This window comes from Cryptomeria japonica, chromosome 3 (assembly GCF_030272615.1).
Source record: "Cryptomeria japonica chromosome 3, Sugi_1.0, whole genome shotgun sequence".
Classification (NCBI taxonomy): domain Eukaryota; kingdom Viridiplantae; phylum Streptophyta; class Pinopsida; order Cupressales; family Cupressaceae; genus Cryptomeria; species Cryptomeria japonica.
In genome coordinates, this window is record NC_081407.1 from 646,252,205 (window position 1) to 646,274,648 (window position 22,444).

Consider the following 22,444-nt stretch of genomic DNA (forward strand, 5'->3'; position numbering starts at 1 on the left):
CACACAATGCAAAATCAAAAGAAAACCCTTGCCAAGGTCCTGCAACAAAGATTTATTAGTAATTTGGGTTGTTTCAAATGATTACCCCTTCCTGCAAGCAAACAAGTTAGGTTTATTTTAACAAAATCTCAAAACAAATTGTGAAAAATAGGTGCCTTTGACACACGATTTGCTTCCAAAGACAAGTTACACAACTTTGTTAGCTGGATCACAAGATATTAGCTCAAATAAACTAGATCTAAAACCCTAAATGCAAGCCAAAATGACGAAACGAAACCCTAAATGACGAAAAAAAATTGAAAGATACAAACTAAACACAGACGCGATTATGCCCTACACAGACGCGATTCAGCAACACATATGCGTTTCAATACCCCACAGACACGTTTCTGCAAAAAAAAAAAAAGCAAAACAAAAAAATCCTGCAGAATACAGACGCAGTTAAAATGATCACAGATGCAATTATATTCCCTATAGATGCGCCTATAATGAAACCCTGTAATCTGAAAAAATGAAAAATATTGTCGAGAACGCATACGCGATTCAAAGGTTCACAGACGCGACAAAAAATCAAAAACGCGATTCCAGAATGTGTAGACGCGAAAAGTCGAAATGTTGTCGGAAATGTCATATCTGCAACTTAAAAAACACAAAATCTTCAACAAACAATGTTAAAAGCAAAAGAGACAAGGGTCCCACCAGGCGTGCCAAAATGTGTATGGTGAAAAATGGATAATGGAAACAACAATATTGAAAGACTAAATGAATTCAACCACAAAACCCTAGCCTAACAACAAAGATCCACCATAACATATGAAGATTACCTAAACCTAAGACAATGTAAATCAACAAAATGACAAGATTATACCATCACATGTCCACTGGGGTTTGAATCTCCATTCTTCCTATCTCCATTGATCTTGTTTGATATATTTTCTCTCAAATTTTATGTGTGCACAAGAGCTCAACAAAAAACGAAAATGTGGTTGATAGCTTGATTGCAAAAAAGTTTGATTGCATAAGATTGATTAGAATGCTAGGAAAGGTTGATAATAAAAGAAACATTCTCTTATATAAAAGACACTGTAAAAAATGGATGGATAAGATTAAGAGGTGTAAAAGATAGATGGTCGGCTAGGATTAGAGGGTAGGTAAAAGAAATAAGAAAATAATGAGAGGGTAGGCAGTAGTAATTAAGAGATGAATGGCGTGTCATAGGTAGAAAAGGCTAATGAATTAATTAAATAAATAAGGATTTATTTAATTAATAGAAGAAGTGAGATTCAATTAAATAAATAAAAGTATTTATTTAATTTAGGAAAAAAACAATTTAAATAAATAAATGTATTTATTTAAATGAGGAAAAAGGCTTAGACGAGGATAAATGAATTAATTAAATAAATAAAGATTTATTTAATTAATAGAAGAATTAAGCTTAAATAATTAATTAGACGAGACAATTTTAGGTGTCCACTAATTAATGGCATGTTCTTAAAATATTTGGTTTTGATTGTATAATTAATATACTATTGAATTTATTAAGTGCGAGACTGTTTATCATGCTAATAGATGTCCTACTAGCTTTGGTTTTTTCCGTATTTTAATATGAAGTGTAAGTGCTTTTGTAAGAGTGAACTTAATATGAAATCTTTGGAGTGATTAACATTGGCTGCAAAGGACCTTTTCAATAAAACTCTTGAAAAAATGAATACTAGTTATAGGTAAATATAATATTATTTGTCTGACCTAATACAAACTCTGACTTATTCTAATGTGTTGCGTCCTTTGAGACCCTTCTTCAGGTTATTAAATCAAATATGGCGTTATGATAATAATTTTGGTTGGTAAATTATCATCATTTCCAACAACATTTGGACTTCATCTCTTAGCATGGCAAAACTTTTTCTCTAATAATAGTGCACGATGTTTGTTCAATCTTCTATAAACTCATAGTTTTGAATACTGGTTTAAAGTTCATCTTTTACTCCAATCAAAGAAAACCATAACCAAATATTTTGTAAATACTAAATACATATCTATTTCACAATAATACTTACATTCATGCCAATAGGCATTGCCCATTTCGATTTAATGGGTCGACAAAAAGAATTGAACTAACAGTTTCATTGGAAAAGAACATACAACCAAGATCAAAAGGTAATCTTGTTACAATGTTTTATGAATGTAAAAAGAATATCAACCAAACAAGCAATTTAGAGATACACATCGTATGTCAGTTGTATGGTTTACTTATACATATTCTAAGACAGATTTCTACCCAGTTATTAATAAGAACCACCTCTTTTGTGTGTTAATCTGTTTCTCTGAAACAATTGTATGTTGGCTATATTCCCTTCTAAGTAACTAGAATGCCAATCAAGGCTTTAAAGTGTTAATAATCATCATTACCCTTGGTCCTGGCCTAAAACTGTAGTAACCATTTGTGAGAACAAAAAATAAAAAATTATAGGAGACTAAAGCATGCTATATAATACTAATGCTAATTGTTGTCTCCCTCAGTGTATTGTTAAATTTACCTCCGAATAAATTGATATTATAGTCTTGAGGAATTTTCTATTTTGCATTAAGATGTGTTTCAGATATAACAATATCTTTAGATTATCCGTTTAAGGGAGATAAAAGAAAAGAAAAGAAAAGCAAGTATTAGGTAGAGTTAAGATGGCATATATTCAGAAGGGAGGCAAAACTGAATTTTGATGAGGCCTCAAAGGCAATCTACCCCTCAAAGGAGCAGGTTATGATTTGCAATATAACAAGGGAGATTGTGCTAGGAAGTTCAATATTCCTAGGATAACAAACAACTGTGTGGAATTGAAAGCTTTATTAGTTGGCTTGAAAGCCACTTATGGGGCAAGGTATCGAGAGATGAATGAGGCAAGGGACTCTCAGATTGTTTTAAATGTAGTTAATAAAGGGTATTGACCAAATTGGAAATTAAAAGAGAATAAGTTCTAGTGTTGAAATTAAAACCTTATTGTCTTCAATCTCTCATTGTTATAGGACACAAGAAGTTGCTTACTTTATGGCTAATCAAGGGGTATCACAAAAAGATTTTACTATAATTGACAATAGGAATATGTTAGATTAAGATAATCTTGCATATATTATTGAAATGAATCGGCCACCACCTTAAGGGGATTATTTTCTTGGTCAGTATGAAGGATACAAGAATGCGAAGTTGAGATGAGGATTTGTTATAGCGATGCTAGTTGCTTGGATGCTCCAGTACTTGGTACAAAATTTTTGTGATGCATCATGCAAGGAATCGTCATTGGAAGTAGTTTTGTGCTAGTATGCATCAGTGGCTATAGTGGAGGTAGGTGCAAGTCTTCGGATGTTGTTCTGTGTGGGGGTCTTTCTTTTGATAGCACAAGACAAGTTGTCTAGAGACTCATTGCATTAAGGCCCTGTATTTGATCACCATTTAAAGAGGATTTTCAATTGTGAGGGAAGGGCCAATTTGAGAGAGGTGAAGGCAGTTTAAAGAGAGAAAGGCTTAGCAGTTAATAGTGGTTTGCAATGCAGGCAATTATTTTAGGGGACATAAAGCAAAAGCTGAAATTGGTTGTAGAGAATGTGGGAATTCAAGATAGTATTATAACACTTTGGGTCTTGAGTGATACATTTGATATGGACGGGGAACGTGAAATGTTTTAAGGCAAATTGTCTTGTGCGTCTCACAAATGAAGATTCCAAATCCCAGGAGTAGTTTTGGAAGTGTCTGTAATGCAATTGCAGCAGGTTCATGGGCTTCAAGTGGATAACAAAAGCTAGAAGACTTTTGTCATGGCTGGTGTATGGCCATGCAACATATGGTGGTCTCATTCCATAACAAAAAATTGGAACTTGCAAGTAGTTTCACTATGCCACTTCTTGAGAATAGTTTGTTGACAAGGTAAGCGAGAAGGGCAGATATGATTAAGGGGATCAAGATTCACGGTGCAATGACAGTGGCTGATTTGTTTGTATCATTAATGGAAGTTACCAAGATCTCAGGAAATGGTGTTTACAATTGGGTGCCTGAGGTGGAAAAGTATGCTTCCTGGGAGTAGTGTTTGTGGGCATATATAGTCCATTATTGGTCGTGTTGATGGTTTGAGCAGTGTGTACTGATATGTAGCAGCTTCTCCTTTCCTTTATTTAGGGTTTTGGTCTACAACATGATATTACTTGGTCTTTTTGATGTGTGTTTTATGACACCTTACGACACAATAAAATAGAGTATCTTATCCTCTCTTGAACAAAGACCTCTCGAATGCTAAGCTATGTGATCAAACGAGGTGACTCCAAGGTTCCTACTCCGTACTTTATGTGGGATAGACTCGTTGTGTTGATGTGATTGTTGGTAATCCAAGGGGACTTACGTAATTGTTCTAAGATATCAATCAATCATGTCTCCCAAGATGACTTAAGATTTTGCAATTCAACTCTTTTAACTACCTCTAAGAATGCTTTTTGACATAAAATGCAAAAGGAGTAAGGTTTAGGAATCTAATCTAGTTCTATAAATGCAAGAAATTATCAATGACTTAATGAAACCCAATCAAACTTTGTTTCGCAATTAGCAACAACTACACAAAGTCGATGCAATCTTCTAAGGAGATACACAAGATTTGCAAATTGCTTACACACATTAACACTAAAAGAAATGTGAATTAATGATAGTAAAGCAATTGAACTTGAGCATGAATAAAGTTCAGTCTAACCATGCATTGTGAGTTGCAATCAACAAACCACAAATGGTATGAACATGTAGGTTTCACCATAAATCATCAACAATGCCTTCCACTCAACTAACTTAATGCAACAATAACTCAATCTAAATTTGAGAGATATGAAACCATGCTAACATCCAAAATCAACATAGGCTCACCAAGCTTCAACGAGTTTGTATCAACTTTGGTAGTATTTTTGCAACAATTTCACATAAGTCTCCTCTGACACAAATGAAATGAGATAGCTTATATAGAGCTCTTATCACAAATGAAGGACCCAAATTGATCTAGAATCAATGACAAAGATCATCCCAAAAATTAGGGTTTACTAAAAAGTAAAAATCATTAAATGCTATGCAATAAAAATGGAATATTCTCCTCATCACAAACTTCAAGGAGCAAGAGCCAATAAGAAAATTAGATGACACCTAATCATCTAACAAACTATCTTCTAGAATGAAATTCCCCTTATCTCTTTCCTCAATACCATATTCAATGAATCTGGTCATAAGCAATTTGAGTTCTTCCATGTCGACACTTGGTAGGGCATCAAGCTATAGCTATATCACATCCAACTTCTCAGTATATGCTTCAAAGGTCTTCTCCCACTTTGCTTGATGTCTCCGGAGATGATTCATGAATATCACAAAAGAAAGGATGTCGTTCAACTATTTTTCCTTGATAGATTCTAACCCCTAAAAATAAGTGACCCTCACCTTCTCCTTCAATTCTTCTAGATTCAAACCATCAACCTCACTCATTTCCTAACCTAATAGTTCCTCCAAAGACGAAAGGATCTTTGATTGTATCTCCTTGATGAACACTTCTATCTTCTCACAGTCCCTTTTCATTCTATCAAGTGTTGCTTTAGTCATCATCAAGAAACTATACCAACTGTTGAAATAATAGATGTTCTCTTCTTCAATTACATTTTCCTGAATTAACATTTGCATAGGAGTCCCCTTCAATATCTTAAGGTGACGAATTGTCTTATCTTATGCCATTGGAAAATCTTCCCACTAGTCTTCCACACTTTGGATTCTTCCCCTAAACAATACTATCTCATCATATATTTGAACAAACCCTTGTAAAAACTCCTCCACTTGTCTTGAAATATTTTCAACCCACTTCCTTCTTGATTTGTGCTAATCGTGGCTTCAAAACTTCCAAACGATTCCTATTGAATGGAAATTGGTGGGACAAACATATCATCTTCCTACCTTGCTGGTTTCATCAACCATTGTATGAACTCCTTCAATCTCATATTTTCCAATTCCAACTTATATTTATTCTCTTCTATTTTGTTGAGTCTTTCTTGGATTGCCCTAGCGGAATCATTTAACTCTTGAAATTCTTGCTCTTTTATTGTTGGCCCAAGATAAGTGGTGTAACCTTATAGTCCATTGGAGTGATTACCTCTCTTGGCTTGTCAATCATCAGAACTGCCACTTGCAGAATAAGTGATCCTAAATTGTCTCTTGTGATATGGGAGAACTTTGTTGCCTTCTTTTGCTCCTTCGCTTTGCCAATTCTTGCAAAAAAATCATCTATGTCTTCAATGGGTTGAACTTCCTCTAGTAGCTTCTTATTCATTCTTTCTCTCAACCAATCATGTGTTGTAGATAGCCCCATTCCATCTTCTAGCTAACCATTATCATTGATTCCCCTCAAGGCCAAAATGATGACCTCATCTAGCTCTTCGTTTGTGTTTGGGTTAGAAATTCCCAAATCCTCCCCTACAACTCTCTTCTACGTTAAGATGATTGATAATCGATGATGTTGGATCTTAATAAAACTACAATTTTGTATTAGTTGTCTCAGCTGCTTGGGTTGTATGACATGTCTCAAACATCTTACCAATTGCAATGGGAAAGGATACCTCGAGTCTATGCTTCTCCCTTTGAATGTAATCAAATTCAAATAATTGCTTATCACCTCAAGTAATACCATCTTATTAGTCGGATATCTTGGAAGCTTGTATGGATGGTATGTGCACCCCTAGATTCTTATGTAAAAGTCAGAGACTAGATGAACCACGAACAATACTTTTCTACTAGTGCCATAGCTTCCTTTAATAACCTTTTGTGGTTCCTCCCTATAGTAGTTGAGTGAGATACATTGAAAATGCATCGTTTACTCTTCTATAATGCTCCTTACCATGTAGTTGCAATTGGGGATAACAATCAATCCCTTATACCTTATGTTTCTAGCCAACATATATATCACATAAGAACTCATGTAAAATGTTCTTGTCCTTTCTAAGTTTCTCAACTATACATCTACGTTGTCGCTAATCATCTTAGCCCAATTTATCATCTTCAAACCTAGCGAAACCTCTTCTACATAGTAGAACATCCACGTTTCAAACACTGCTCCTTGTGGGCTCCCCATGATTCTATTTAACATGAGCACCATATCACTATACTCATCCTTGAAATCAGTGTGCATGAGTTTCTTTGGTAGCTTGGATTAAGGTCTCTTTGGTCCGCTCATCCAATCCGAAGTAGCAAGGCCCATACATCTTCCAAGTGCCTTTTCAAATAAGGTCGATGATTCTTGTTTTGTTCTATTCAACATCCCATCATAATGAGGAATACCAAATGTTTTTCGAATTGCTTCTTCTGAGAGAAATGCAAGAACTACTCCACTAGGTGCTAGTATTGTCCTTGTTTGGGGATCATAATGCCTTGCACATTCAACCATCAACTTGTTGCATAGAACTGCTGGCAGGAAACCAGCAGCGTGGTAGATTACATTCTTAACCATGTTGCTTGCTAAGGTAGATGGAATTTGGTTTTGAGTGTCAAACACCCTTCTTTTGAGCTTGACCGAATCCAACTATTCCAAGTTGGCATCTCCAACCTTCCTCCATCTTGATGAAATCCAAGTCTCTGGGAAGAAACCTCTAAGCACGGTCTTCATTTGAACTTTCCTTGCACTACCTTCAATCCTTGCTCCCGACATGTTCCTGTATGAAACTCAGAGTAAAAAGGAACTTGGTTTGAAAATGAATAATGACTAAGAAATGTTTTCAAGAAACCAAATCCAGAATTACTTAAGTTCTGATTTCCACTTATAAACTTCGCATTTAAATTTCTAAAATCAGAATTTCCCACTTTCAATGCTAATTCTAGGAATGCAACCATGCAATTTACAATATTTGAATATGAAATTTGCCACAAATTAAGCCAAAAATCTGATAGTCCATACTTGACAAGGTCTGATTTAAATCTGAATGTTGAATGTATGCCTTGGAATTCGATTGATTTCCTTGACAAGAAACAATTTATGCTTTGATCTTCGATCAGCCTTTTCTACTTGCCTCCAATAACTCGATATTTGCTTGAAACTCGCCCTTCAATGTTTGAAAAATCTGATTGAATTACAAATTCTAAAACCTTACTGCCTGACTGCAAATTTAGAAATGCTTCCTTGGTGTGAACTTGTTTGGGAACTTCGAATTTGAATTGCAATTGAGCAGCACACCTTTCTTTTGCCTTATAGGCATTACAAGTAAAAGTTGCACCCTTTAATAAAGCCAGCTTTTGCATTTATAATATTTTCTTGTTTGCAATTAAAACTTGAATTCGCTTTACTTGTTAAGTTGGCCCACCTCATAGCAATTTTGCATTTAAATAATTATTAATCAAGGTGAAGTGCTCAATTAATCCATGTTTTACTTGCCATTCAAGAGTGCAATTTTGACTTGGACAAGGAAGGAGTAGAAAAACGACCAGCACAAAGGAGTGGAAATTCACACATGACAAGGACTGGAATGGAAATTCACTAGGTGGAAGGAAGATTTCCTTTTTCAAAATTAAACTTTTAATCATCTTTCAATCGCCAAGATTTGGAGTGGAAATTTGCACATGACAAGGAAGATTTCCCCCTCTCATTTTTCATTCAACACTTGATTTGGGCTAGGAGTGGAAATTTGAACCTAACAAGGAAGATTCTACTTCCATTGACCTAAAATTTCACGTTCCTCTTTCATTGTTCAAATTTGACCAAGGGTGGAAAATTGACCTCTAGAAGGAAGGTTTTGATTTCCTTTTTTTTCATCCTTCTTCATTCCATTTCACTTGCATTGTTCATCAATTTGCTTGGAGAGTGGAAAACCAACCCACACAAGGAAGGGGTGGAAATTCATGATATAGAAGGAAATTCTCAATTTCGCACTAAATTTTGCCTTGTAAATTTTCCCTTTGGAAAATCGACCTCCACAAGGAAGATCCCACTCTTCGATTGCCTTGAAACAAACTTGATCATTTAACAATTGATTTCAACTATTCTCCAAAGGGTGGAAAACAAACCCTAGAAGGAAATTTCCAATTTTTGCTCACCTTGACCTCCCTTCCTGACAACTTTGCAACGACAACTTTACAACATATCAACAATATTGACAACATTTAGAAAATTGTCAATATTGTGCATTCGCCCTCCATCCAAGCTAGCTGGAAGTGCAAACTTTAAGCAAAATTCTGAAAGTGAATTGCTTCCGAGATCAAGAACTACTGCCAAACAAACAAAACCCTAAAAAGAACTAGACACCCAAGCAAAAGAGGGGGTCCCCATTTGCAATGGGGCAATGTGTGAAAAGGTCACAACAGGTCTCCAGCAAAGTTTTGTTTGGTCTATTGGGGCTTCAGAGTGCAGCGTATGGTGGTGTTTTTGTTTAATAGTTGTTATTTTAGTACAGTAATCATCCCTCAGATAACAGAATAGGGTCAAGTGATTATCTTCTTCATGTAGTTTTTTGCTATATATGGTGGTGGCACTGTTAGTAACGTTCTTCTAATTGTTGTTGGGTTGGCACCCCATATATAAAACCCTGATATAATAATTATAGAAAGCAACATCTTTATATTATAGGGCACCTAGCCACCTGGCACTGCATACCATTAAATGAAACGTAGCAATAATGGACAAAGTAGGGCAGAGTTATTACAAAGAAAATCTAAAAGATCTATGCAAAACATAATGTCATAGGCAAAGATGATAAAAAATTCTCTGACAATTTACTAAAACACTTGCCAATCATGTCTACAGCATTAGAAACTATGAGAGCAAATGTAGTATGATGATTTTTTTATGAAAAAGGAACGGCAGCATTTCTACACTCAAAAGTTGTATTATTCTCCAGTGACTTCGATGGACCCAGAAAATACAAAAATAAAAATTCGCTCACAATTCAACTTCATGGAACAAGTTTGGTGCATAGCAACCAGGGACACCCCTTTCCAGAGGTAATAACCCACAGAATCCAGGCAGAACAAAGCCATTTAGGCACTCAACTAACTAAAGGGCATTTATTCTCTCCAATTTCTGGCACTTATTAGACCCATATGGTAGCTCAAAAGCCTAAGCAAACATGTCAGACACATCATTAGAATTCATGATTCATCTACTTTTTTATTAAATTAAATAACTCATCATGTAAGACTTTTAGAGTTAGCTTCCTGAATGTAAACTGGGATAGGCATGTTTCCTTCAGATGTTTTAGAAGAATTTGGTATTTAATATCTTATCAAAATTAAAAATTGATTGCATGCTTTTCAAAATAAATGATAAAGCATGGTAATCTCATAAATTTGTGTATTAAAAGAAAAAAAATTGAATATACAAACCATGAAGAGATCTAGGATTGATGCTATACAACCCTATGAAAGCAAACAGTGTATTCAACCTCAAAAAATGTTGGAGTCAATCTGCTGAATACTTGGAAAGTTGAGTCGCAGTGTGCTTATATAAGATGGGTCCTTTGCCTGCAAACAGCCATTTCCACCTATGTTACAAGAACATACAAATAACTCCTCAAATTTTAGATACAAACAAATTAAGAAAACCATAAAACCAGACGAATCAAACAAATATGTTAAGAGTCTATATAAAAACATTATATGTCTCACTGCCTACCTATAATTAAATACTAAATTCATTCAAATTAGAAATACTAATTTCTCTGACAAATAAGCTAATAACATGAAGAAAACATCAATTTGAGAATCTATTATTATATTGCTTTGATTGGACAGAACAACATACACATGGATTGTGCTCAAGATAAATTGTAGTAAGCTTCTCCCTTGAACCAGCAAGTGCAGAATCAATGCCATCTAAAGATGCTATTTGATTATCATTTAGCCACAAATCCTCTAACCTGTGGGATGCAAACCTTAGGTTTTCATGACACAAAATGGTGACAAAGAATATGACGATCTCATAATTATATTAAAAATAAACACACACCTTGCTAAATTTTCAATGCCCGTTATAGAAGTCAATTTATTTGATGATACATCTAACACCATGAGATTGACTAGAGTGGAAAGCCCTTCCATCTTTGAGATGCCATTATGACTCAAATAAAGCTCCTCTAGACTGATGCAATCCTGTGAAGCATGCCATCAGCTTTATTAGTTCCAGTTCTGAAAGCCAAATTACAGATTATATCTGATTAATTGTTATATAAATAAGACGACATGGGAATCCCTATAAATTTCTTATAAGTTAACATTACTTTAGTATTAACTATTAAGTAATGGATTCTCATCACCATTTTACAAGACAACAAAATGGAAGCATACATTGAAACCAAGCATAGATGTGAGGCGGTTGCTTTGCAAGCTTATTTTAATAAGAGATTTCAAACCACAGAGATCTACAGTACGAATACGGTTGCAACCCAGCCAGAGTTCTTGCAGTACAGCCATTTTTTCCAAACCCTCCATCACCTAATATTACAACCTGTCAATTTGTCAGTTATTCTATAGTGAAGTGAAAAAGAAGATAAACTATGGTGCCATGATTCTGAGCTCCCCGGAGTAAAACCAAAACCAATACAAAGCTTCCCATCAACCACCCAATCTCATTAAATAACGAGCTGAAATAAATTTTACAAGCAAAAAAAATAAGATAGATTACAACAAAATGTCCTTGGCAGTCATTTTTAAAATAGTTTAATACTGCAACTAAATGGATTGTATTTAATTCATTAAATTCATCTTCCCAAAGCTCACATGTTTAAATATTTCACTGGAGAATCTTACAATATAACCACAATTTTGATTGAAGTTATTTCAGCATGCATCTATTATAAAGCAAAAACTAGTTAACATGCCTCCTATGTAAACCACATAGTATATCAGATGGTATGAAACTTACACGCAACCTGTTTGAGCCAAGTTCAAGTATTCGCAGTTGATGCAAGTGATCAAGTTCTTCTATCTTGGTTAACTCGTTCTTAGAAAGGTACAGTTCCTTAAGCACTGGAGAAGCCTCTGACATTCCCTTGAGTGAAGAAATCTCGTTGAATGACACATCAAAGATGACAAGATCCTTAAATTTACTAATATCAGGTATCTTTTTGAGTCTGTTGTCCCTAAGCACCAATTCCTAAAAATGTCAAAGAAAGTGCCACATCAGAAAAATAAAAGCATAAACTTTCATTAATAACACTTGTTAAGAAAAATGATACAATTGACTAGAGGCAAATTTTGAATACATAAGAAACTTTCATAGCTACTCAAAAGTGTTAAAATATTGTTTGTATTTTGGTACAACCTTAGGCCACCCTATGATCATGGATGTTAATTCAGGGGAAGGGCCTGTCTATGAAGATTATTCTAATCTCTAATAACTCATAGTTTATTAAGGATAACTGGACAAATACACATTTATGAGTCGAATCTTTGAAAAGTTGACTCAAAGAAAGACTCAAACATTCATTATAAGGCACTAATCAGAGTCAAGTGGCCAATTTAAGAGGTATTAAAACCTCAAATAATGAGAGCATTCAATATTACGGTAAAAATTCAATGGCATACAGTTCACAACACAATTTTATTCATCCACATTATAAAGACACGAAAAAATCAGGATAAAGGAACTTCCAATAGACCCAAAAGCCGTAAAGTAGATATGTATATTAAAAAGTTTGTGCAGGTAGTTAATGATAAACTTAGAAATATTTATACAGGTAGCCTGTGAAAATCTTAGAAATGTGCAGTGGACATAAACACTGGAATAACATTGGGTTGGATTTGTGTTTACTCTTTTCCTTTCATATGCACTGCATATATATTTATTTTATTATTCAATAAAATAAGGTTTCATTTTGAAAGTATTCCAGATATTTTTCTTTTTTCTGTTTTATCTGGAGAAACGCACTTAAATTACTTCAGGTTAAGTCTCTTCCCAACAGTTACAGATATTTTGTTCTTGTCCTTGATCCCCTAAATAATAGGAATTTTTATAAAAAAATCAGTTGAGATTAGATTCATTATAGGTAGGCTGAATTTTAAAAACTTTCCATTTTGGGGGGGGAATTGCACCTACAATACTTCATGGATAATCTCCTACTAACTTTTCAGATAATTCATCACTGTTCTTGTTTTCCCAGATATTATGGACTTTTAAAAAATTCAGTTCAGATTAGCTAGCTATACTTCATGGATAATCTCCTACTAACTTTTCAGATAATTCATCACTGTTCTTGTTTTCCCAGATATTATGGACTTTTAAAAAATTCAGTTCAGATTAGCTAGCTTTCTTTTTTCAATTGTATTTCACAATGTCATTTAAGTGGTACCAAAACAGTTATTGACATCATTAGGCAGCAAGAATGGCTTTGTTCTCAATATTACATGTGGAGGATAACTTGAAATTGCTAACCAATTATCGCAAAAGAAAAACAAAAGAAACTCTTGGAAGTAGTATAGGCCAAGGCCGATTTTCCATGATTTTGGCAATTGAAACAAGGAAATTAAATTCCCAAGGGGAGATGCATCAAAATTTAATCTTTATCTCTATTTTCTGAATGGGTGGGAGTGGGAGTGGGCGAGCAAACGTGATGAGTCTGCAAGTGGGGTTTGCAAGCAAGTACTCAAAGAATGATTCAGACGAAGATGGAGATGAATCGATATTGGCAATTTGGCAGTGTATTGGAGGAGTTTTGAGGCATCAACTCAAACGATGAAACGCTTCTTCTTGACATCTTGCCACAGGCCAGACTGATGAATGCTCTTGCTGTTCATGCATCACCTACTGGTGAGATATCTTTGACTGGTTTTGAACCAGACTTGCAAAAGGGTTCCCTTTCCTAGGCGCTACTTCCTCCAGATAAGTTTGGTATGTTTGGGCCTGTGAATGCAAAGGATATTTGTGATAGGGACCCTATTTTTTATGGGCCTCTTTGTGAGGATGCTTCAGTGTAAGGGTGTGAGTTTTGCCCCTATCAAGGTGCCTTCTTCTGATTACTCTCCTGGTTCCCCTTCTAGTTTGCAGCCAATTCTCGATAGTGCTGTCATGGTTTGATCTGATCTGTTGTCTGAGGTTCCCTCTTTGGAACCTACAACTGGTGGCTTTTCCATGCTGAATGAGGATCCATTGCCTAATGTTGCAATGTCTGCTCCTCTTCAAGGTGTTGCTGCTTCTGTTGTTGATGAGGATATTAGACTCCTCGATATGTGGGGGGAAGCATGCAGGAGTGTGGGATCTGCTACTTATTCCAAGCCTCCCAGATATGTTTGCCATAGGGAGTCTTTGGGGGCTCTGAAAGGAGATTCAGTTCCTGTTGTGGCTCCTGTTTCAATGCCATCTGTTCTTCTGGGGTTGGATTTGGCTGCCTCTAGAGTTTCTAAAGCTGTGTGTTCAGACGGAGCCTCTTTTGATTCTGTAATGGTAAATCATTTGCCCCCTATCTTTGAGGACTGTGCTTCCTTCAGGGAGGTTGTCTTAAAATTCCAGACGAGATTATTGACTATACGGACTCCAAGTGAGTGAATGCTTTTGTGAGGAAGTTTGTGAGTGCTAAGCCTAATGTGGATAGTTTCAGATCTTAGGTGAGAAGGAAGTGGAATACCAAAGGTGCTTTGGAGATTGTTGTTCTTCTCTCTGGCTTCTTTATCATCTCTTTCTGTCTTCATGATGACTGCCTTCATACATTGCATGGAGGCCCTTGGTCTCTTGCCAAATAGAGCCTCTTCCTTATGAAGTGGGAATCTAGGTTGGATCTAGCAAAGTTGGCATTGATAAAGTCCCTATGTGGATCAGACTTCTTGACCTTCTGCTAGGATTGTGGGATGACGAAGTTTGGACTGCCATTGCCTACTCTTTAGGTGATCTCATTATGTTTGATGAGGCTACCAGATCTAGAAAGTGTTTCCTCTTTGCTAGATTTTGTGTCAACATTGATCTTGGCAAGTTGCTCCATTCTTCGATTACTCCTTCTAGGCTTGGAGATTCAATCGGGTCTAGCATATTTACGAGTGTCCATTGTGACATGTAACAATTGTCATAATATGGACCACAATGTTACTGTGTGACATTTCCACAGGTGACCACAATCATCCTAAGGTCCAACATGTTCCTTTTGTTCCCAATGTCCTCTCATTGGTTGGGGAGTTATGGGTTGTCCTATTGAGGACATTAAGTCTTTTGAGAATTGCTCTTCTCTGTAAGAGAATTGTAATGGTTTAGTTGAGAAAGCAGTTTGTGCTCCTCCTTTTGACTCCTTCCCCCCTAGCAAGGAAAATGTTTCATCTTCCTCTTTGATTTAAAGGGACATTGTTAGTAGCCTAAGTGGATTGAATTATAAGTATACAGAGCACTGACATCCGAATTACAACACCATGGCATAATAGAACACAGTTATGGAACCAACATGTAATGTCCCTACTATTTAGAGATCATTAACCTGCAAAACAGATGGTTAGAACACCACAAACATATATATACATATGTAAGTAATCGAAATTTACAACCTAACTTCAATGCTCAATTAACATAATCATAATTTTAATCTAATAAAAAGGATACGAATGCCATACGAATGTATGTCCTTAGGCGGCTATGAAGCTCGCCTTCTTGAAACCCCTTGGTTCCAAGCCCTCCAAGAAATCGAAGATGAATTAGAATCCTGTCTTGGGTGTAACCTCTTACACCCAAGCCCTCCAAGGAAGACCCTTGCCTTTCCTTGCCTTGGATGATGCCTTCATCATCCAAGTCCTCAGAAGGGATCGGCCTGACCTTTGAGTCCTGTCTTGAGTATAACCTCTTATACCCAAGCCAGCCAAGGAAGACCCTTGCCTTTCCTTGCCCTAGACGATGCCTTCATCATCCAAGTCCTCAAAGGGGATTGACTCGATCCTTTCCTTCTTGGTTAAGTTTGACCCAACCAAGCCTTGTATTTACATAACATTTTTGTTCATAAATATTCCTTTATGTTAACATGAACTCTTAATGCATTATATAATTAACTTATAGATATATATATCAACATTACTTTTCATCTTTCATATTTGCAATATGTTTCTTAAAATACCTTGTATTCCTAAGTCCCTCTTGATATGCAACTTATGTGTATATTATTTACAAGATTACCTTTTTCCTATTTATATCTAGTGAATGCTACACCCTACAATGTGTATACATTCTTACTAGACAATTATGAACATGACTTATCAATGGACTTACCCATTTCCCATTGTTCATTAATTCATACTAATTAATATTATTGAGCCTTCACCCTTAATCCTACTTATTAATATTAATAATAAGGAAACCCTTCATATGTTTCACCTTAATTAATATAAGACAGGGTTCTTACCTTGCTGTCCACTGATCTCTCTCCCTTTTTCCCTGCAGTCCGCTCCCTTCCTTTTTCCCCCGTATTCTGCTGCCCTCCTTTCTTCCCCGTAACTTGATCGCTGCCTCCCTTTATACCCGTGAGGGGTTGTGCCCCTCCACGGGCCCCCTTCTGCATGAAGGAGTGCAGAGGTAACCGCAGCCTTAGGCTGCGGTTACCTACACACCACTTCGTTCGGGGGTCACCCAGCCTGTTTGGGACTGCCTTATTCCCCCTTTATTAAGTATTTAAATGTTAATATATGAATTGCAATTTATTTCTTTTTTTTAAAATATATTAAGTGTTAATTATATTTCATACAATATTTTATTTATTTTTAATATATTAAATGTTAATTACAATTCATACAATATTTAGTTAATTACATTTCTTTTTTTAAATATATAAAAAATATTATGTATAATTTCCTTTTTTAATATATCCAAAATATATTCGAATATATTTAAATACCTTTCCATTGTAATATTAGTTATTTAAATAGCATTCCCTTTATTAAAATAAAATAAATATATTTCCTTTGGATTATTTATGTTAATTTATTCCTTTACAATATCCTCATCCCCGCAAGTGATTTTACATCTTGCGATACCGTAGGGTTATCACACAACAACACACAATACAGTATGCAGAAATATATCATATGTAACACAAATGTATATCATATTAATCTCCACCCGAATGTACCTCCAAATGTGCTACAAGCTTACATATAAAGAGTTTGCGGTTGGCTAGGCCATCAACCGTTAGACAACCAACTACCCCATAGTTATAACTTAATACTATTGTTTTATTTTAATACATTCCAAAAAGTCTAATTTACTAATTTTCCGGCTTACATCATTCCCCCCAAAAACTTGTCGTCTTCCAGACGACACAAAACAACAGCAGAGATTAAAAACTATCTACTAGGATGGATAAGAGGGCGTCCCTGTTCCTAACGTGGCACGCTCTCGGAAGGTCCTCAGATCTCTTTCAGCCGCGATTTGTTTCCCTCGAGTTGCTTTAAGGAGCTTGAGTGCATCCATTCAATCCTTTTCGAAGGTAGCCAATTCCTGCTCCTTCCCCGTCCTGTTGTGACCATTTCACACATCGCCCCATTAAAATGGGGGCCCCCTCTTTTTCGCTCTTGTTTTGCCTGTTCTTCTCTCTGCCTTTAGGGTTTTGAATCGAATGAGTGAGTCGTCTGGATTAGGGTTAAGCCTTAGGGTTTCCTTTGTTATTTTCAAGCTGAAGTCCAGTCCAATTTTGACAGATTATTAAGCACCCTCGCATTGATTGCAATTTTGAAATAGGATGAGCCTGCCAGGAAGTCAAGTTTGTCTCAGGACGGGTCCAGTTAAGATTTTGAGGGCAATTTCGAGTTAGGTCTAAAGTATTAGCATTTCAATGATGGAATTATGTAATTCTGTCCGGGTGAATTTTGACCAAATTTTGGAAAGTTTACTAACTTGCCCCTGGCCTTGGAAATGGCCTAATTTTGCCTTGTCAAGTGATTGAAGATCAAAATGTGGATATTTTGGCCTGCAGAGGTGAAATCGCCCCTGTCCCTCACCCAGGGACCAGGGCGAAAATGATATTTTGGTGCATATTGGTTATTGACTTGTTTAAATTGTTTTATGCAGGGTCTCCAGGAGGACAAATTGGACGTAAATTGAATATTTTGAAGATTTCAAAGACTCAAAAATGATGAATTTTGAAGATTCAAGGCAAGTTCGCTCCTGTCCCTCTCCCAGGGACCAGAGCGATTTTCCTCAAACACATCTCCTTGGACATTTTTTGGATTTTGACTCTTGGTCATAGCTTGCAAAATGATGATATCTTTCCCAGCAAAGGAGAATTGAGATGAAAATTGCGAAGATTTGACCCTAAGGAACAAAATCGCTCCTATCCCTCACTGAAGGACCGGAGCTTGTTTTTCAGAATTGCACTATCTTTGCAGGGCCAAGACATTTTTTTGATTGGAAGAGGTCAAGGAGGGCACGTTTTGTCCATTGAATATAATTTGAGCGACCAACTAGTAAGGAAATATGCTAAAATGACAAAATCGCTCCTGTCCCTCACTGAAGGACCGGAGCTTGAATTCCTAAATTGCATTGTCCTCACGAGATTTAAATGATTTCGCGATTTGAGGAGGACAAGGAAAGTTCGTTTTGCTTATTGAATTTAACTTGAGCCATCTACAAAGTTGAAAATCGACCCAAGTTGCAATGGGCGCTCCTGTCCTTGACCAAGGGACCAAAGCGAATTTCAAAGGTAGCTCCTGTCCCTCTCCCAGGGACCAGAGCGATTTTCCCTCAAGACAAGTTTTGGACCAAGGTAAAGCGAATTTCAAGCTTGAGATGAAGGAAAGAAGGCACAATCAACCCGTTGAAGATAATTTTGAAGGTTGCAAAACGCAAAGTAAGCCCATAATGGCCAAGGCGCTCCTGTCCCTCTCCAAGGGACCAGAGCGATCTCCTCATAAGGCAAATTTCCCGCAAAGTTAAAACGAATCTCATGTTTTGGATGAGTAAAGCAAGGCCTAATCGCTCCATTGAAGACAAATTTGAAAGTTGGCAAAATACAAGTGAGCTTATAAATGCAAGATCGCTCCTGTCCCTCTCCAAGGGACCAGGGCGAAATATAGATTGTCCAGCCTTCCTCTCCGAATTTGGACAAGTCCGAGCCTAGGCGCATGATGGAGATGATATTAGGAACGCTTCGAAGAGGAACAAAGTTGCGAAGACCACGAGAACTTGATGGAATTGGTTAAGGCGCTCCTGTCCCTCTCCAAGGGACCAAAGCGAAATATTCAAGTATACCTAATTTTAAGATGCCGCTTTCGTTTCAAACATTCAAGATGGAGTAAGCAATGACATTTTACGCCTTGAAGACAATTTGATATCAAGTTGATTGAAGATTTGCGCCATGGACTAAGGATCGCTCCTATCCTTCACTGGAGGACCAGGGCGATTTCTATAGAATTAGTCATTTCCTTCCAAAACCATGCCAAGGCAAGGTCATGCAGAGTCCAAAATGCCTTTTGAAGGACGATAAACAAGGAATTGCCCCCAAAAGTCAACAATTTCAAGCTCAAATGCAAAGTTCGCTCCTGTCCTTCACTGGAGGACCAGGGCGAAAATCCTTGCGATAGCTCAGTTAGTCTTGAAAAGGTGAATTGGACATGCATGAAGCAAACAATAAAGATCATTCCCTGCCTCGCGACTCGATCTGGCGGTTGGAAAAGACAAGAACGCAAGGCTAAAATGCATGAGGCGCTCCTGTCCCTCACCCAGGGACCAGAGCAATATTTTGATGTCCCAAATATCTCCCATACTAGGCGCCAACACTTTTTGAATTGCATTAAATGCCAAATTCGATAAAACTTTGAAATATTTTTTAATTAAAATTGGCATTTAATGAGTTCGCATAAGGCATTTAATAATTGAATTTAGCCTTTTAAAAATCGAAATTTAATTGCAAAGGCATTTGATTAATTAATTAAATTATTAAATGAAAGGAGTGCGCTTGGGGTTTTATTTTAAATATTTTATAAAGGTCGGCCTCCTTTCTATTTAATCTTGTTTATTATTTGCTTCATTTCCACCAAGTCGGCCTATGGGAGAGTATAATGGTGAGCGCCTATATAAGAAGGTATTGTGAAACATTTTGATCCATCATTCAATCATTGTTTAAGTGCGATTTGAAGAAGCAACAAAAGGAGCGAAATTTGATCCAAAGAGAAGGTGCGAATTTTGATCCAAAGAGAGGGTGCGATTTTTCAATCCAAGGAGAAGTGCGAGCTTTGCTAGAGGTTAGAGGAGGAGCGAATTTTCCTCAAAGCGTTGAAGGCTAAGGGTGGTGAAATTGCTAGAGGAAGCTCACGTTGAAGACTTCAATCCACATTTTGCCTAGCAAATTTCCTAATTTTTGCATCTTTTTTAGAGATAGTTCTCAAAGAAGGGTATGGTGAAGATCTTCCTAGCCTTGTTTAAATTTTGAAATTTTGAATTTCCAATTGCATCGTCATATTTAGGAAATGATAATTCAAGGACTTATCATGAAGTTTCCTAAATTTAAAAACTTAATCTAGATTTTTTGCGTTCCAAGATATATTGCTCATTATGAAATGTTGTGTAGGTGTCAAGATGGCGACCCCAAAGCCAGGAGCATCCACCAGTCGTCCAGCCCTCATGAAGGAAGATCAAAGGAATGAAGAGATGGAGACCAAGATCGTGTCAAAATGGAGCAACATTGGAGATACCAACTTGGGAAACTTCAGTGTGAAGAAGTTTCGAGAGGTCCCTTACATTGGCAAGCCATCACCTGTCGCAAGGAGAATAATTGAAAGTGGCATTATCAAGGCGGCCGGCTTCCCTCCTGCAGTCCAGTGCCATGAGTTGATGATCGAATGTGCCCGCCATTATGACCCACAGTCAAGATCGATCGTGTCCAAGGAAGGAAACACTTTGGCTTATCTTTCAGATGAGGCTATCAGTGAAGCTCTTCATCTACCAGAACATAAAGACATGATTTACAAAAGCTTGGAAGGAGCTAGATCCATGTACGAAGATGATCCAGACACTTGCTTGAGCATCATCAACAAGAATTGGCTACTCAAAAGTCGTCCTCGCCTGAGCAAGATTCCCAACACACCACATAGGATCAACTTCCAGGAGGAGTACAGAGATTTGATAACCTTACTCAATCGAGTTACAGGCGCTCCTCAAGCCTTCTATTTTGAGAAGTGGATGTTCTTCTTCATCCAAGTGATAGTTCAAGGAAAAGGAACAATTCATTGGGCTAGAATTATTAGCCATTGCTTGGACGTACAGTTGAGAAGACTGAAGGCTACTAAATCCTTCCACATGAGTTCGTACATCATGTATGCCTTAATCAGGAGTTTTGAATATGCAGGATTACCTCACAGAGGAGCAATTGGAAGAGGACCTGGAGAAGTCAGATTTTGTGACTCTTATGTTCATTTGCATCATCCACCTGGGAGTAATTACAAGTTAGTCAAATGATACCTTCACAATGAACATCACCAGGACACTGCAAGGCGGGATTCATAATCGGCTATCTCAGGAGGCACAAGAACTTGTAAAGAGGTATGGTGCTTGGTTTATCCAATTCCAGAAGTTTACATATATTAGAGTTCATGGGTGTCCTTCACCTCCATATATGTTGCCAAGATATCCGACAGACAGGATTGGAAGAGGACCTGGAGAAGTCAGATTTTGTGACTCTTATGTTCATTTGCATCATCCACCTGGGAGTAATTACAAGTTAGTCAATGATACCTTCACAATGAACATCACCAGGACACTGCAAGGCGGGATTCATAATCGGCTATCTCAGGAGGCACAAGAACTTGTAAAGAGGTATGGTGCTTGGTTTATCCAATTCCAGAAGTTTACATATATTAGAGTTCATGGGTGTCCTTCACCTCCATATATGTTGCCAAGATATCCGACAGACAGGATAGTACTACTTGAGGTGACTAGGCAACTGGCAGCTTATGCGAAGGCATTCAGACACAGGCATGGAAATGGAATTCCTGTACCTATCATATTAGGAAATTCAGTTGAGGTATGTCCTAATGTTCCAGCTTTAGATGATGCAAAAAGGGAGTTGGCCTTGTATTCGTTTTCATTCTTTTCATTGAGAGAGAATTTTGACCCTTATGGGCATATAGAAGAGACAGTTGGTAGAAAATACAAGCATGAATGTCAGGTAGAAGACTTTTGGATGAATCTCTCAGATGATTTAGAAGTGAAAAGAAAGATACATTCCAGATTGCCTTTGGATTTCATCAGGAAATGCAAAGTTTACAGAGTGGCCGATCAAGCTCAGGACAGTGGCAGGCACCTCCAATCCTCTTATGATAGAGAGGACAAGGCAGTAAAGATAGATTGGAATGAACCTGAGGTTGTCGACTTGAAAACTTTGATGGCTCCAGTTTTCTCTTGTACTCGCAGATGGGTTGATGTGCAACATCAAAAGTTGAGAGAGCAGAATATATCAATGACTTTTACCTTGGAGGAAAGGTCGGCAGAAGGAGCAAGCGTAAGTGAAGGCC

The 22,444-nt window shown here is 36.9% G+C and overlaps 1 protein-coding gene across 3 annotated transcripts in view; it reads right to left on the reverse strand.

The window, feature by feature from the left end:
• Positions 1–9,732: 9,732 nt before the first annotated feature.
• LOC131027809 (protein phosphatase 1 regulatory inhibitor subunit PPP1R7 homolog) overlaps positions 9,733–22,444 on the reverse strand; it is a 59,075-nt gene continuing 46,363 nt past the window's right edge. Inside the window, exons 2-7 of one of the 3 annotated variants that reach the window (XR_009102539.2) lie at positions 11,901–12,131; positions 11,324–11,470; positions 10,986–11,128; positions 10,782–10,896; positions 10,364–10,501; positions 9,733–10,097 (exon numbers count right to left, since the gene is read on the reverse strand). Coding sequence is in view for 2 of the 3 variants with exons in the window: in XM_057957902.2 (XP_057813885.1) it covers positions 10,424–10,501; positions 10,782–10,896; positions 10,986–11,128; positions 11,324–11,470; positions 11,901–12,131 (714 nt within the window). In the remaining variant the exon portion in view is untranslated. Of the gene's footprint in view, positions 10,098–10,122; positions 10,502–10,781; positions 10,897–10,985; positions 11,129–11,323; positions 11,471–11,900; positions 12,132–22,444 lie in introns of those variants that run through there. The other 2 variants (XM_057957902.2, XM_057957903.2) reach the window with 2 other exon arrangements.